This window comes from Schistocerca nitens, chromosome 2, assembly GCF_023898315.1.
Source record: "Schistocerca nitens isolate TAMUIC-IGC-003100 chromosome 2, iqSchNite1.1, whole genome shotgun sequence".
NCBI lineage: Eukaryota > Metazoa > Arthropoda > Insecta > Orthoptera > Acrididae > Schistocerca > Schistocerca nitens.
In genome coordinates this window covers 475,467,835-475,483,145 of record NC_064615.1, presented here as the reverse complement: position 1 = coordinate 475,483,145, position 15,311 = coordinate 475,467,835, and the positions used below count along the sequence as shown (strand labels likewise).

The 15,311-nt window shown below is 42.8% G+C and overlaps 1 protein-coding gene across 1 annotated transcript in view; it reads right to left on the bottom strand.

Moving 5' to 3' along the window:
* Positions 1-4,071: 4,071 nt before the first annotated feature.
* The window catches only part of LOC126235104 (allatostatin-A receptor-like), a 186,349-nt gene continuing 175,109 nt past the window's right edge, over positions 4,072-15,311 (bottom strand). Inside the window, exon 2 of the mRNA XM_049943838.1 lies at positions 4,072-4,188. Within this exon, the coding sequence (XP_049799795.1) occupies positions 4,072-4,188 (117 nt within the window). The remainder of the gene's footprint in view (positions 4,189-15,311) is intronic.

Here is a 15,311-nt window from a genome sequence, read left to right as displayed (position 1 = left end):
ATTTGACTTAAGTCGAAATAATGCACCTGATGTGGACAGCAGTCTTTCGGAATTGTTGAGATTCTTGAAAGAATGCACTCTGAGAAAACTATTCCATCTGGTATGGGCCTCAGACCTCAAGAATAACGTGATAGTACAAATTCCAACGAAAGCATGTGGTGACAGGTGTGAATAACGTAGAAGCGTCGATTCAATACGTCTTTGTTGCAAAATAGTGGGACGAATTTTCTGCAGAACAAGGGGAGGACTAGCACAAGCTGGCGTCGAGCAACACCATTTTGAGTTCAGGAGAAATGAAGGATCGTGCGAGGCTATACAGACACTACGAATTAGCTTAGATTGCAGAAAAACAAACGTACGGTTGTAGCATTTGTAGTTTTAGAGAAAGTGCTTAATAATTTAGAGTGAGATGTACCATATGAAATGGTGAAAGTAGCCAGGACAAACTACATATAGCGATTGATTACACGAATTGAACAGAAACCACACTGCTTTTATAAGAGTCAAAAGACATTATAGGGAAGCAATGGAAGAGAAGGGTTTGAGACAGCATTTTAGGCTATCGCTAATGTTATTTAACCAATTCAGCGAGCAGGTAGCAACGGAAACTGAAGAGAAAGTTGGAGGGGGAATTAATGTTCAGAAAGAAGAAATAAATACTTTGATGGTGGGTGATGGAATTCCAGTTGTGTCACAGATAGCAAAGGAATACATTGAATGGATAGCGTCTTTAAAATACGTTGTAAGATGAATATCGACTAAAGTAAGATAGGAGTAAGGAAATGTAGTTCAATAAAACTAGGGGATTCTGAGAAATCTGATTTAAGAATTGACATAATAAAGATAGAAGTGCGTGCTGAAAAGCAATGGATCCGAATTTGTAGGTGAAGACTCTTAAAGCTTTTTAAATAAAGCAAACGTTATCAACATTCTACATATTTAGTCTCCATGTTGACATATTTGAAACCCTCTGCCGCTATAGGACTCTGAACTGTAGCGCGTAACATGGTGGTGTGTAACGTAACCACATTGATGAACCAAAGAAACTGGTATAAGAATGCGTATTCAAATGCAGCCATATATAAACAGGCAGAATTCGGCGCTTCGGTCGACAACGCCTATATAAGACAACAAGTGTCTCGCGCAGTTGTTCGATCGGTTAATGCTGCTTCAATGGCAGGTTATCAAGATTTAAGTGAGTTTCAACGTGATGCTATAATCGGCGCACGAGCGGTGGGACACAGCATCTCCAAGGTAGCGATGAAGAGGGGATTTTTCCGTTCGTCAACTTGCGAGTGTACAGTGAATATCAGGAATCCGGTAAAACATCAAATCTCAAACATCGCTGTGGCCGGAGAAAGATCGTGCAATAACAGGACCAACGATGACTGAAGAGAATCGTTCAACATGGCAGAACTGCAACCCTTTCGCAGATCGCTGCAGATTTCAGTGCTGGGCCATCAACAAGTGTCAGCGTGCGAACCATTCAACGAAACTTTATAGACATGGCTTTCTGAGCCGAAGGCACTTTCGTGTACCCTTGATGATTGCACGACACAAAGCTTTACGCCTCGTCTTGGCCCGTCAACACCTACATTGAACTGATGACGACTGGAAACAAGTCTGCCTGGTCCTACGAGTCTCGTTTCAAATTATATCGAGTGGATGGACGTCTACGGGTATGGAGAGAACCTCATGAAGCCAGGGTCGTCCATCTCAGGAGGGGACTCTTCACGCTGGTGGAGGCAGTGTAATGGTGTCGGGCGTGTGCAGTTGGAGTGATACGGGACACCTGATACGTCTAGGTACGACTGTGACAGGTGACATGTACGTAAGCATCCCGTCTGAACACCTGCATCCATTCATGTCCATTGTGTATTCCGACGAACATGGGCAATTCCAGCAGGGCAATGCGAAACCCACAGGTTCCTAGAGCGACAAAGTGGCTCCAGGAACACTCTTCTGCGTTTAAGCACTTTCGCTGACCACGCAACACCCCAGACACGAACTTTGTTGAGCATATTTGGGATGCCTTGCAACGTGCTCTTCAGAAGAGGTTTCCACCTCCTCGTACTGTTAGGAATTTGTGGACAGTCCTGCAGGATTCCTAATGTCAGTTGCCTCCAGTACTACTTCAGACATTAGTCGGGTCCATGCTACGTCGTGTCGCGGCGCTTCTGCATGCTCGTCGGGGCCATACACGATATTAGGCTGGCTCTTCAGTATATGTCGGTGCGTGAGAAACAGCATGCTATAACCGAGTTTCGAATTCGAAGTGTTCGTCCACACATGTAGCACGCTCTCCTTCAGCATGACAATGCAGACCACTCACGAGCGCTGCGGCATTAGCAACGATTCGACGTCTTGCGTTCACTGTCGTCGGTCATCCGGTGATGACCTTTAGAGCCCTCAGCCATAAATCATCATCATCGGTGACCCTCCATACAGCCCGACCTTGGCCCCATCGGATTTTCATCTTTATCCGAAACTTTCAGAATACCTTCGAGGACTTCACTTTGATAGCGATGAAGCGGTGTAAGCAGAGGTGAGGTTCTGGCTCTTTCAACAAACCTAAACACTCTATAGTGACGGTATCATCATATTAGTCTCTCGTTGGGAGAAATGTGTTTGTCGCCTAGGGTGTTGAAATATAAACATGTAAATAAGGGGTATTAACATGTAGAATGTTAATAACCATCGTTATATTTAAAAACTTAAGAGTTTTCGAAAAGATAAGAAGGAAAGAAAGCTTTTGAGAAGGTTCTCGTACCAGACGATTTTCGTTATTTGGACAATAGAACAGCTGATGTCGGTCAATGTAAGGAGGATATAAAATTAAGACTGACAATAAAAACAAAGCGTTTCTGGGAAAGAGAGATTTTTTAAAATCTAATATAAATTTAAGTGTTAGTAAACAATTTCTGAAGTGTTTCTCTGTAAAGCAGCCTTTCACAGAAGCGAAAAGTGTACGACAAACAGTTATGACAGTAAGAAAATATGAGCTTCTGAGCCGGCCGCTGTGGCCGAGCGCTTCTAGGCGCTACAGTCTGGAACTGCGTGACCGCTACGGTCGCAGGTTCGAATCCTGCCTCGGGCATGGATGTGTGTGATGTCCTTAGGTTAGTTAGGTTTAAGTAGTTCTAAGTTCTAGGAGACTGATGACCTCAGAAGTTAAGTCCCATAGTGCTCAGAGCCATTTGATCCATTTTTGTGCTTCTGACACGTGGCGCTGCATAAAATATTGAACATCACGTAGGTAATTCGAATAAAAAGATTGTGGTGTCACTGCCAGACACCACACTTGCTAGGTGGTAGCTTAAATCGGCCGCGGTCCATTAGTACATGTCGGACCCGCGTGTCGCCACTGTGTGATCGCAGACCGAGCGCCACCACACGGCAGGTCTCGAGAGACGTACGAGAACTCGCCCCAGTTGTACGACGTCGTTGCTAGCGACTATACTGACGAGGCCTTTGCTCTCATTTGCCGGGAGACAGTTAGAATAGCCTTCAGCTAAGTTAATGGCTACGACTTAGCAAGGCGCCAATTGTATCAGTGCATGTATCTTACGAGTCTCATTTGTATAGTCAAGAGAGATGTACCAAAGGAAGCATTAAAAGTTAAGTATATTCCAAAGCTACGTATTTTCTTTATAGCAGTCATAAAGTATCCTGTTCCAGACTTGACGCCAGTCGGCGTGTGTGTACGCGTGCCTTTCGGCTTCCTTCTCAGTGTGGCGTAGCGAGCTTGTTACGCCACAACAAAGATACTGAATGGAAATGGATAGGAAAGGACTGCATGGTGCAACTTAGGTAAAAGAAGGTAACGATTGGCGAGACATTCTGAGGCATCAGGGAGTGGAGTGTTTGGTTCGGGGGGGGACATGTTATGGCCAAAAATTGTAGAGGGAGACTAAGCCCTGACAACAATAATCAGATTCCAGTAGATGTAAGTTGCAGAAGCTATGCACGGATGAAGAGGCTTGCACAGAATGGATTACAGCGTGCAGATACAGTACAGAAAAATAGACCAGAACAGTAACAACAGGAGCTTAATCTAAGACTGTGAAAATGTTAGACGTATTTTCGCTTCGGTCGCAGCTGGTGGCGCATCTTCACGCGGACCGCTGCAGCGTCCTCTGGTGCGTCCGTGCGCAGCGGCTCCCGCGGGGGCTCAACGTATCGCCTCCGCTAAGCCGGAAATGGCCACCCAGCTACTGTGCGCATAAGGCGGTCGGCTATTAGGGCGGCCTGGGGGAATCAGTTTCGCCAAGTTGGCTAATTAAATCTCCGGCGGCCGGGAGGCGCAGGGGGGCGCCCGCTGCGGCTGCAACAAGCCTTCTAATGAGGCGCACTCCGCCGGCAGCGAGGGGTGCGACGCTGAGGATAGCGTCCGCAGAAACGGTACGAAACTGCTCCAGTCCTCACCACTCGCCTTGTGTCCGCCCACAAAACTGCGAACGGGTGGTCATAGAAAGTAGACCAAAAATGAACTTTCCAAAATAAAATAACTGTGTGAATTTTATTCGCTTCATTTAATTGTAAATAGAAGGCATGAAGTTTGTAGCGAATTTCTGGCCTTAGCTCTGAGCAGTATGCGACTTAACTTCGGAGGTCATCAGTCGCCTAGAACTTAGAACTAATTAAACCTAACTAACCTAAGGACATCACACACATCCATGCCCGAAGCAGATTCGAACCTGCGACCGGAGCGGTCGCTCGGCTCCAGACTGTAGCGCCTAGAACCGCACGGCCACTCCGGCCGGCAGGCGAATTTCTAAGGATGTTGATTTCTGGACATCACAAATCCCTTGATCTACGTGTATATCGGACTGGTATACGAGGTGTGACAATAAAGTAATGAGACTTATTTTTCTTTGCAAGATGTGGCGTCAGGCTTGAGTAGGCACAATATCTGTGACCTTGGTCTATAAGCTGCTTCTAGTCCAAGCAGAACATCGATGCAACTGTTCAGTCGTGAGTTGTGCTGTAATAAGTTATCACGGGTTTGTGTCTCTCGTCACGGAAATGGAAACGCATAATATTGCGCAATGATATGCTATTTCTTTTTGCGTGAAACTGGGTGAAAACGCGACGACAACTTACGGTAAGCTTCAGAAGGCTTTTGGAGAGGAGGTTATGCCAAGAACTCAAGTTTTCCGTTGGCATAAAATGTTTTGTGAAGGCAGAACGAATATTGAAGTCAAAAGTTAAATCCATGATTGTGTGCTTCTTTGATTCGAAGGGAATTGTTCATGAAGAGTGGGTGCCTCCTGGACAAACAGTTAACCAAAATTACTGCAAAGAAATTTTACAAAGACTTTGTAATAGAGTTCTTCGTGTCTGTCCCAACATGGCTGATAATTGGATTCAGAATCACGATAATGCGCCATCCCATACTCCTCTGTCAGTTCAGCAATTTTTAAGCTCAAAACAAATTTCATTACTATCACAGCCATTTTATTCACCAGATATCGCTCCGTGCTGCTTTTTTCTATTTCCAAGAGTCAAAACGGCGGTCAAGGGACACCATTTCACAACAACACAGGATGTCCAAAAAGGTGTGACGAGGGTCCAGGAGGATATTACAGAAGATGAGTTCCAGAAATGTTACCATCAATGGTAGAAGCGCTGGAAAAAGTGTGTGCAATCAGAAGGTAACTACTTTGAAGGATATAACACAAAACGTGACTAAAACGGTAATCAACATTTTTTTCACATCAGTGTCATTATTTTATTGTCGCACCTCGTATGTTTTCTGTAGTTTCAGAACAACAGTATCGGTTGCGAAATTATTTAATGTCGACGACGCGTTTCGCCCTTCTGGGGAATCATCAGATTGTCTACAAAAAGGAGAAATCAACAATTAGATACAAATGAGTGAAAAGGGCATGGTCCTGTCTTGCACGGCTACACAGACAACGTGAACTAAAAGTAATAAAAACCTACGTAAAAGTAGCTATTTCCGTGACCCATTAGTGATAAAACCACATAAGATGTAAAATAGTAAATGTAGATGGATATGTGACCCATTAGTCATAAAACCACCTATGATGTAAAATAGTAAAAATAGATGGATAAGTGACCCATCAGTCCTAAAACCAAATGTAAGGTAACCGGGTAAATAATCAATCCGACATGAAAAATGTTTTTAGACAGCCTGATGGTGCCCCAAAAGGGCGAAACGCGTCTCTGAGATTAAATAATTTCGCAACCGAGACTGTTTTTGTCCTCAAACACTTTTAAACCAGTTGCTGTAACAGGCTGCCACGACTGAATGTCTTCTGTAGCTTCTAATAGACTATGCACCCCAGAAAATAAGTTACTTACAAGGGAGATCACGACGTTCGAGTCACGGATTTTCTTCAAATTTTGCACATTTTTAGTAGTCCATTAGGACAACATAACGTGCAATTTATAGGGCATACTGCTTAGGCGATTTCGAGAAAATCAAAGAGAAGTCTTACGCGTCAATGATGTATCGGTACTTTCCGGTTTTGCGCGGGGGACTGCCCCTGTCACGTGGTTAGCGTGCAGGCTGCGTAAACGGTGGACCGCTGGTTCGACCATTCATTGAATTTCCAATGTTATTTTGTTGTTTGCTACTTTTTGTTATTACAACAAATATTATCTTTCTAATCATGGACAAGTAAACGACAAAACGCATGAAGTTTTCTGAAAATATATGCCTGTCATGATTTCCAAAAGCCCTTATACCTGCAATCGTGTAAGCTACCGAGAACTGCTTTTCACCTGGACGCTTCGATTTGCAGACACAGGTCTTAAGGACGAGGGACATACTTTGAAAGCCCAAGTCTAACATCGATAAATGAAGGTGTAACTAACTTTATTCAATAACACAATTATTTACAATAATCCCGAATATTGGGGTAACGTAGGTTAATCGTCGGACGAGATTTTCAACATTACATGTTGGAGAATATTTTTCATACAGACAGGGGAAACATAATATAAAACGGCATCTACTAGAATGAATGAACGCAGTTTTCCCGTTTGCGTAAGGAATCTTCAGAACTGCTAAAGAAAAACAAAGCTCGTCCCAATTTCAATTTTTTTTTCTTCCGACAGTTCGGGTGCAGACATGCGTAACGCATCATTTCGTAAAAATCGCTGCCGAAAACTGGCGATGTATCACTGAATGTATCGTAATAGTATATTCATGAGAAGCAGTGCGTCGATCGTTGTCATTGAAATAGAAAGATGTTTCAAGGCGCTTGATAAAGTTTCTGACTTGCCTATAGAAATGAAAGTCGCATAATATTTGTAGTAATAATAAAAATTAGTAAATAGGGGTATAACATTGAAAATTCAACAAAAGTTCATGCAAATACAGGTGGCTTTCCATCATACTACCTTTAAAATGTAATATGTACGAAATAACGTGGCTATTGTTGAAAAACATATAAATTAAAAGAAAGGATGCACGTTATTCGATCCAGTGGTCCACAGATTACGGAGCTTTAACATTAAACAAAGGACCGCTCCCAGCTCGTGCTTATGGTCGCAACGCGCCATTGTATCACTGACTCGTGAAGGTTCTCTTGTGATATTCCCGAAATCATCCAAGCAATACGCCTTACTAATTGCACATTGCGTTCTCCTAACGGACTATTAAAAACGTACAAAGTCTGAAGTAAATCCGTGATCTGAATGTCGTGACCTCGTCTTGACAGTTATAAACTCCTCATAACACTAAGTAACAAAGCTCAAAGAAACTTGGACCATATATAGAATCTGTTGAACCATCATGGACAGGGGACTTCAGCTGGTCAAATAATTATCAATATCAATTAAATTCACCAACAGCAGTGTGACTGAGACGTCATTTTATTTTATTTTAACTATCAGTTTCGGCATTCCACTATGCCCTATTCAGGCCCCATACGCATCTCTCAAGATAAACGATATTGTCATACAGTGCCATATATTCCTGGATGTCGTGAATTCAAACCTTTTCACAGGTGCTTCATTCGAAGACTTGTGAAACAGTTTGAGCTCACAACGACGTCCAGGAATATATGACACTGTATGACAATATCGTTTATTTTGAGGGATGCATATGGGGCCTGAAGATGGCGTAGTGGAATGCCGAAACTCGTAGTTAAAATAACATTTCATTTGCGCAACTGTTGGCGATCTTCATTGATATTATCAATTACATATAGAATTATCTGCGACATGCAGAAGGTAACTGAAGGAAACACGAACAAAGAGAAGAACAGGAAAGACAATAGTTACAATGAAGTCACTGCGGGTAAAGACGGCCCTCTGGATATTCCAAAAGAAGGCACATGATTCTTGACTGGGTGCGATAGCCGATGATAGCAATGCCTCTTCAAACTGTACCCATGCTGCCCACGACACTGGCGAGGAGACTTCTGATACCGCGTTCCATTCCTCCACCAGCGCGGTTGATGACTGCTGGATGATGGCTAGTGGATGTGGACGTGCTGCAATAGTCTGACAAACGCAACCGAAACGTGCTTGATGGGTTGTAAATCGGAGGAACGGGCAAGCCAATCCTTTCGCCGAATAACCTCTCGTTCTCAGAGTTCCTCCACTGCGCTGTCCCATGCGGTCGCACACTGTCATCCATAAACATGAATTCATAGTCGAATGAACACCTGAAAAAAATTCTGGTGGTGAACGAGTACAGTGTGAGTGCACCTTGTTGATGTATTTGGAGCTCAGTACGCCCATTCAGCATTATGCCTCCCCACACCGTAACACATGGATCACCAAACCAATTATACTGTACAATGATCCGTGTGCACTGCGTGTTCCCACTTCTCGCTATAGGAGGGTACGCCCAATCACTACTCACACTGAAGAGTATGACCCCCCACTCCTCTTTGGTCCAGACGCTATGATCTTCGAACAATGGGAATAGGTGCCGCCGATGTGCGGACGCCAGCGGAGCCCACGTACTGGTCGACAAGCAAAGAGTCCACTCTCATGTAGTCGCTGTGCCACTGTTCAGACTGAGACCGCGTGCCTCGTAATCCTCCTAGTTGTGGTTGCAAATGTATCCGCCGGGTGGCACGGGTCCCTTCCTGCCTGTGGCACAATATAGAGGGCCTCTGACACTGTAGCTGATCGTGGTCAACCACCTCCTCTCCTTCGGGCAAAGCGCTTGGGGTTCGGATCTGTCACCATGCACGTGAAACAATGCTGTGACCAACACCAAACTCCTGGGCTTCACTCGTCAGACTTCTCCTCTTTCCAGTTTCTCGAGCATCATCGTCATATTGTCTCTGCTCCATGTTTTGATGAAGAACACCACCACACAGCACCATAAGTGCTAGCAGATTGACACAGACTGTCTCTTTTTTCGCTCTTTCAGTTGCCTCGTACTGTGGGCCAACCCTGTTTATTGCTATACTCACGCTGACCTCATGACATGTGACGTCCAGGTTTTTGTCAACGACTGGGAAACTTCTGGCATCGTGTTCCCACACTTTCGTTCAATTCCACCGAGATCTTAATATTGTAACACGCCTGGGGGTACAAATGGTGGAGGAACCTTTAACTGTTTTCGCTTGCCGCTTCTTGACCGTGGCCATGTCTACACCACGTACTTGATAATCCCACGGCGGTCATACTGTTCTGCGCCACACTGCTGCTGGCTTGCCTGAAATTATGTATTTAATTATGCAAGCCACTCACAGTTAAGCACAACACTGTCCTACGTCTGGTATGAACATCTATATTCCGAGACGATATGAACTCACAGGTTGCACTGTTTACATTCTAACTGCTTATCCCAATTAACATTCTTGATAATTATCTGTCCACAATATCACTTGGACGAGCGTACGCGTAACCGAAGACGGCGCGGCTGATTGTTGATGATGCGGAAAGCGATGACCGTACGCACGTTCTCACGCTCGCTATAAGACACTGGCACTTGAATGGTCTCTTTTGTGGTAAACTATATCGCTGATTGACATTAGTTCATTCTGAGAGGCCGAACACGGCGCGGATGATTGATGTACGGTACGACATACAAACGGGCGGGTACTCTCAAAAACGTTAATCGGCGGCACTGCTCATTTTTAACTACATAATTACGCACTTTCCTCTGAATCACTTCCATATATCATCACTTTACTGTAATAGCACTTGTAGCAACACTTGAACTTCCAAAATAACAATGCCTTTCACATTCAGAGCTACCCACAACACAACATAACAGTTCCGTGTCCCGTTCTCAACTCTGCAAACGAACCGCCAAAAAGACACTCCGCAACTAAGCCAGCGATATTATAATACTCTTACAATATGTTATATTACTTTAGCTTTTCCTTAAGTTTCTCATAGCAGTATATATACAATAAGTAGCAACTGGAAACGACGCTAGTTTTTTGACCTACACATATAACTTATAACTTTTATGGTCACATGAAAACTTTGAGGTCCGCCGATGACATTGTAATTCTGTCAGAGATAGCAAAGGACCTGGAAGATCAGTTGAACGGAATGGACAGTGTCTTGATAGGAGGATATAAGATGAACATCAACAAAACAAAAACCAAGATAATGGAATGTAGTCGAATTAAATCAGGTGATGCTGACGGAATTAGATTAGGAAATGAGACATTTAAAGCAGTAAATGACTTTTGCTATTTGGGGAGCAAAGTAACTGATGATGCTCGAAGTAGAGTGGATATAAAATGTAGACTGGCAATGACAAGGAAAGCGTTTCTGAAGAAATTTGTTAACATCGAGTATAGATTTAAGTGTCAAGAAGTCGTTTCTGAAAGTATTTGTATGGAGTGTAGCCATCTATGGAAGTGAAACGTGGACGATAAATTGTTTGGACAAGAAGAGAATAGAAGCTTTCGAAATGTGGTGTTACAGAAGAATGCTGAAGATTAGATGGGTAGATCACATAACTAATGAGGAGGTATTGAACAGAATTGGGGAGAAGAGAAATTTGTGGCACAACTTGACTAGAAGAAGGGATTGGTTGGTAGGACATATTCTGAGGCATCAGGGGATCACCAATTTAGTATTGGAGGGCAGCGTGGGGGGTAAAAATCGCAGAGGGAGACCAAGAGATGAATACATTAAACAGATTCAGAAGGATGTAGGTAGCAGTAGGTACTGAAAGATGAAGAAGCTTGCACAGGATAGAGTAGCATGGGGAGCTGCATCAAACCAGTCTCTGGAATGAAGACCACAACAGCAACAGTCACATAATTATGACAATGACACTTTTTTAAAAGAACTGCATTATGTACCTGTTCAGTGCCACTGTAAAGAGCATTAGAGAAGCACTTCTAAATCATGATATGTGTGGACCTTGATCAAACTGTAGCAAGATATTACCGCCGTATGTCACTGTGCGCCACATTGATAACTGATTAAACAAATGTCTGTACCACAAATGAATGAAGGTATAACTGAGGAACACGTCGTGTATTTGAAGCCTTGGCGCTCCACTGTTGTGGCGATCAGACAACTTGATCCACGAGCTCCTCGGGCTTTCACAATGCACGTTGTTGTTGTTATGGTCTTCAGTCCTGAGACTGGTTTGATGCAGCTCTCCATGCTACTCTATCCTGTGCAAGCTTCTTCATCTCCCAGTACTTAATGCAAACTACATCCTTCTGAATCTGCTTAGTGTATTCATCTCTTGGTCTCCCTCTACGATTTTTACCCTCCACGCTGCCCTCCAATACTAAATTGGAGATCCCTTGATGCCTCAGAACATGTCCTACCAACCGATCCCTTCTTCTGGTCAGGTTGTGCCACAAACTTCTCTTCTCCCCAATCATATCAATATTTCCCCATTGGTTATGTGATCTACCCATCTAATCTTCAGCATTCTTATGTAGCACCACATTTCGAAAGCTTCTAATCTCTTCTTGTCCAAACAATTTATCGTCCATGTTTCACTTCCATACGTGGCTACACTCCATACAAATACATTCAGGAAAGACTTCCTGACACTTAAATCCATACTCGATGTTAACAAATTTCGCTTCTTCAGAAACGCTTTCCTTGCCATTGCCAGTCTACATTTTATATCCTCTCTACTTCGACCATCATCAGTTATTTTGCTCCCCAAATAGCAAAACTCCTTTACTACTTTAAGTGTCTCATTTCCTAATCTAATTCCCTCAGCATCACATGACGTAATTCGACTACATTCCATTATCTTGGTTTTTGTTTTGTTGATGTTCATCTTATATACTCCTCTCAAGACACTGTCCATTCCATTCAACTGCTCTTCCAAGTCCTTTGCTGTCTCTGACAGAATTACAATGTCATCAGCGAACCTCAAAGTTTTTATTTCTTCTCCATGGATTTTAATACCTACTCCGAATTTTTATTTTGTTTCCTTTACTGCTTACTCAATATACAGATTGAATAACATCGGGGAGAGGCTACAGCCCTTTCTCACTCCCTTCCCAGCCCCTGCTTCCCTTTCATGTCCCTCGACTCTTATAACTGCCATCTGGTTTCTGTACAAATTGTAAATAGCCTTTCGCTCCCTGTATTTTACCCCAGCCACCTTTAGAATTTGAAAGAGAGTATTCCAGTCAACATTGTCAAAAGCTTTCTCTAAGTCTACAAATGCTAGAAACGTAGGTTTGCCTTTCCTTAATCTTTCTTCTAAGATAAGTCGTACGGTCAGTATTGCCTCACGTGTTCCAGTGTTTCTACGGAATCCAAACTGATCTTCCCCGAGGTCGGCTTCTACTAGTTTTTCCATTCGTCTATAAAGAATTCGTGTTAGTATTTTGCAGGTGTGGCTTATTAAACTGATTGTTCGGTAATTTTCACATCTGTCAACACCTGCTTTCTTTGGGATTGGAATTATTATATTCTTCTTGAAGTCTGAGGTTATTTCGCCTGTCTCATACATCTTGCTCACCAGATGGTAGAGTTTTGTCAGGACTGGCTCTCCCAAGGCCGTCAGTAGATCCAATGGAATGTTGTCTACTCCGGGGGCCTTGTTTCGACTCAGGTCTTTCAGTGCTCTATCAAACTCTTCACGCAGTATCGTATCTCCCATTTCATGTTCATCTACATCCTCTTCCATTTCCATAATATTGTCCTCAAGTACATCGCCCTTGTATAGACCCTCTATATACTCCTACCATCTTTCTGCTTTCCCTTCTTTGCTTAGAACTGGGTTTCCATTTGAGCTCTTGATGTTCATACAAGTTGTTCTCCTATCTCCAAAGGTCTCTTTAATTTTCCTGTAGGCAGTATCTATCTGACCCCTAGTGAGATAAGCCTCTACATCCTTACATTTGTCCTCTAGCCATCCCTGCTTAGCCATTTTGCACTTCCTGTCGATCTCATTTTTGAGATGTTTGTATTCCTTTTTGCCTGCTTCATTTATTGCATTTTTATATTTTCTCCTTTCATCAATTAAATTCAATATTTCTTCTGTTACCCAAGGATTTATACTAGCCCTCGTCTTTTTACCTACTTGATCCTCTGCTGCCTTCACTACTTCATTCCTCAAAGCTACCCATTCTTCTTCTACTGTATTTCTTTCCCCCATTCCTGTCAATTGTTCCCTTATGCTCTCCCTGAAACTCTGCACAACTTCTGTTTCTTTCAGTTTATCCAGGTCCCATCTCCTTAAATTCCCACCTTTTTGCAGTATCTTCAGTTTTAACCTACAGGTCATAACCAATAGATTGTGGTCAGAGTCCACATCTGCCCCTGGAAGTGTCTTACAATTTAAAACCTGGTTCCTAAATCTCTGTCTTACCATTATATAATCTGTTACCTTTTAGTATCTCCAGGGTTCCTCCATGTATACAACCTTCTTTCATGATTCTTAAACCAAGTGTTAGCTATGATTAAGTTGTGCTCTGTGCAAAATTCTACCAGGCGGCTTCCTCTTTCATTTCTTATCCCAATCCATATCCACCTACTACGTTTCCTTCTCTCCCTTTTCCTACACTCGAATTCCAGTCACCCATGACTATTAAATTTTCATCTCCCTTCACTATCTGAATAATTTCTTTTATTTCATCATACATTTCTTCAATTTCTTCGTCATCTGCAGAGTTAGTTGGCATATAAACTTGTACTTCTGTAGTAGGTGTGGGCTTCGTATCTATCTTGGCCACAATAATGCGTTCACTATGCTGTTTGTAGTAGCTTACCCGCATTCCTATTTTCCTATTCATTATTAAACCTACTCTTGCATTACCGCTATTTGATTTTGTATTTATAACCCTGTAGTCACCTGACCAGAAGTCTTGTTCCTCCTGCCACCGAACTTCACTAATTCCCACTATATCTAACTTTAACCTATCCATTTCACTTTTTAAATTTTGTAACCTACCTGCCCGATTAAGGGATCTGACATTCCACGCTCCGATCCGTAGAACGCCAGTTTTCTTTCTTCTGATAACGACATCCTCTTGAGTAGTCCCCGCCCGGAGATCCGAAAGGGGGGACTATTTTACTTCCGCAATATTTTACCTAAGAGGATGCCATCATCATTTAATCATTGTCGGAAATTTGTGTCTTCTTTTCTTTTTGGCGAATTTTCCAAACCATTAGAGCAGCGACTTGGTTGTATGCTAAAAAGTCTATCATACACTATTAAATTATTCTAGAAAGTGCAGAGTAAAATACGTCAATGAAAAAGAACTACAACTGGTTAAATAAATATAACTAACATATCAGCAGCGGCATCACACAAATCATGTTACCACTCGTACAGGCCACCTAAACGTGCGAGGGTCATCAAAGATGCCCTCTGAGAAGACTGCATTCTAGCGCGTTTCATCATTCTCGCATTTCGTTTTATCAGTGGATCTGTCGCAGTTACTTTCAAAATCGGTTACAGTTCTCTGAATCGCGTGAACGAAACTAAGAAATAATGCAGCGTTTCTAAGATAGATTTCGCTAAGTTATAACGTATCGTTTAGGGACCATGGGGAAATAAATCTATACAATATCCACTGGCTAGTAGCAAATGCCAGTAAGCTGAGAGATTTGGTTAAATAATAACGCGAGTACTAGTGCGAGGTCTTCAAGAACCACGTCATTGGTGAAGGGTGGTGCCTATAGTTCCAAAAAGGCTACTGCCGCAGTTATTGGGTAACATACCGCAGGGCAGACTGTAATCGATGAGGTACCAATATAGTGGATTACCGCCCATTCCGCGCAGACAATTGCAGGCTTCTTAACAAAATATCTGAAGATCCTTGGATTGGTTATTCGCGTAATACACAATTCCCCGCACGCTTACAATATTTAATTCCTCTAGACGTCTGTTTGTGGAGAAAATTAAAGCAAGAGCTCTACGGGGA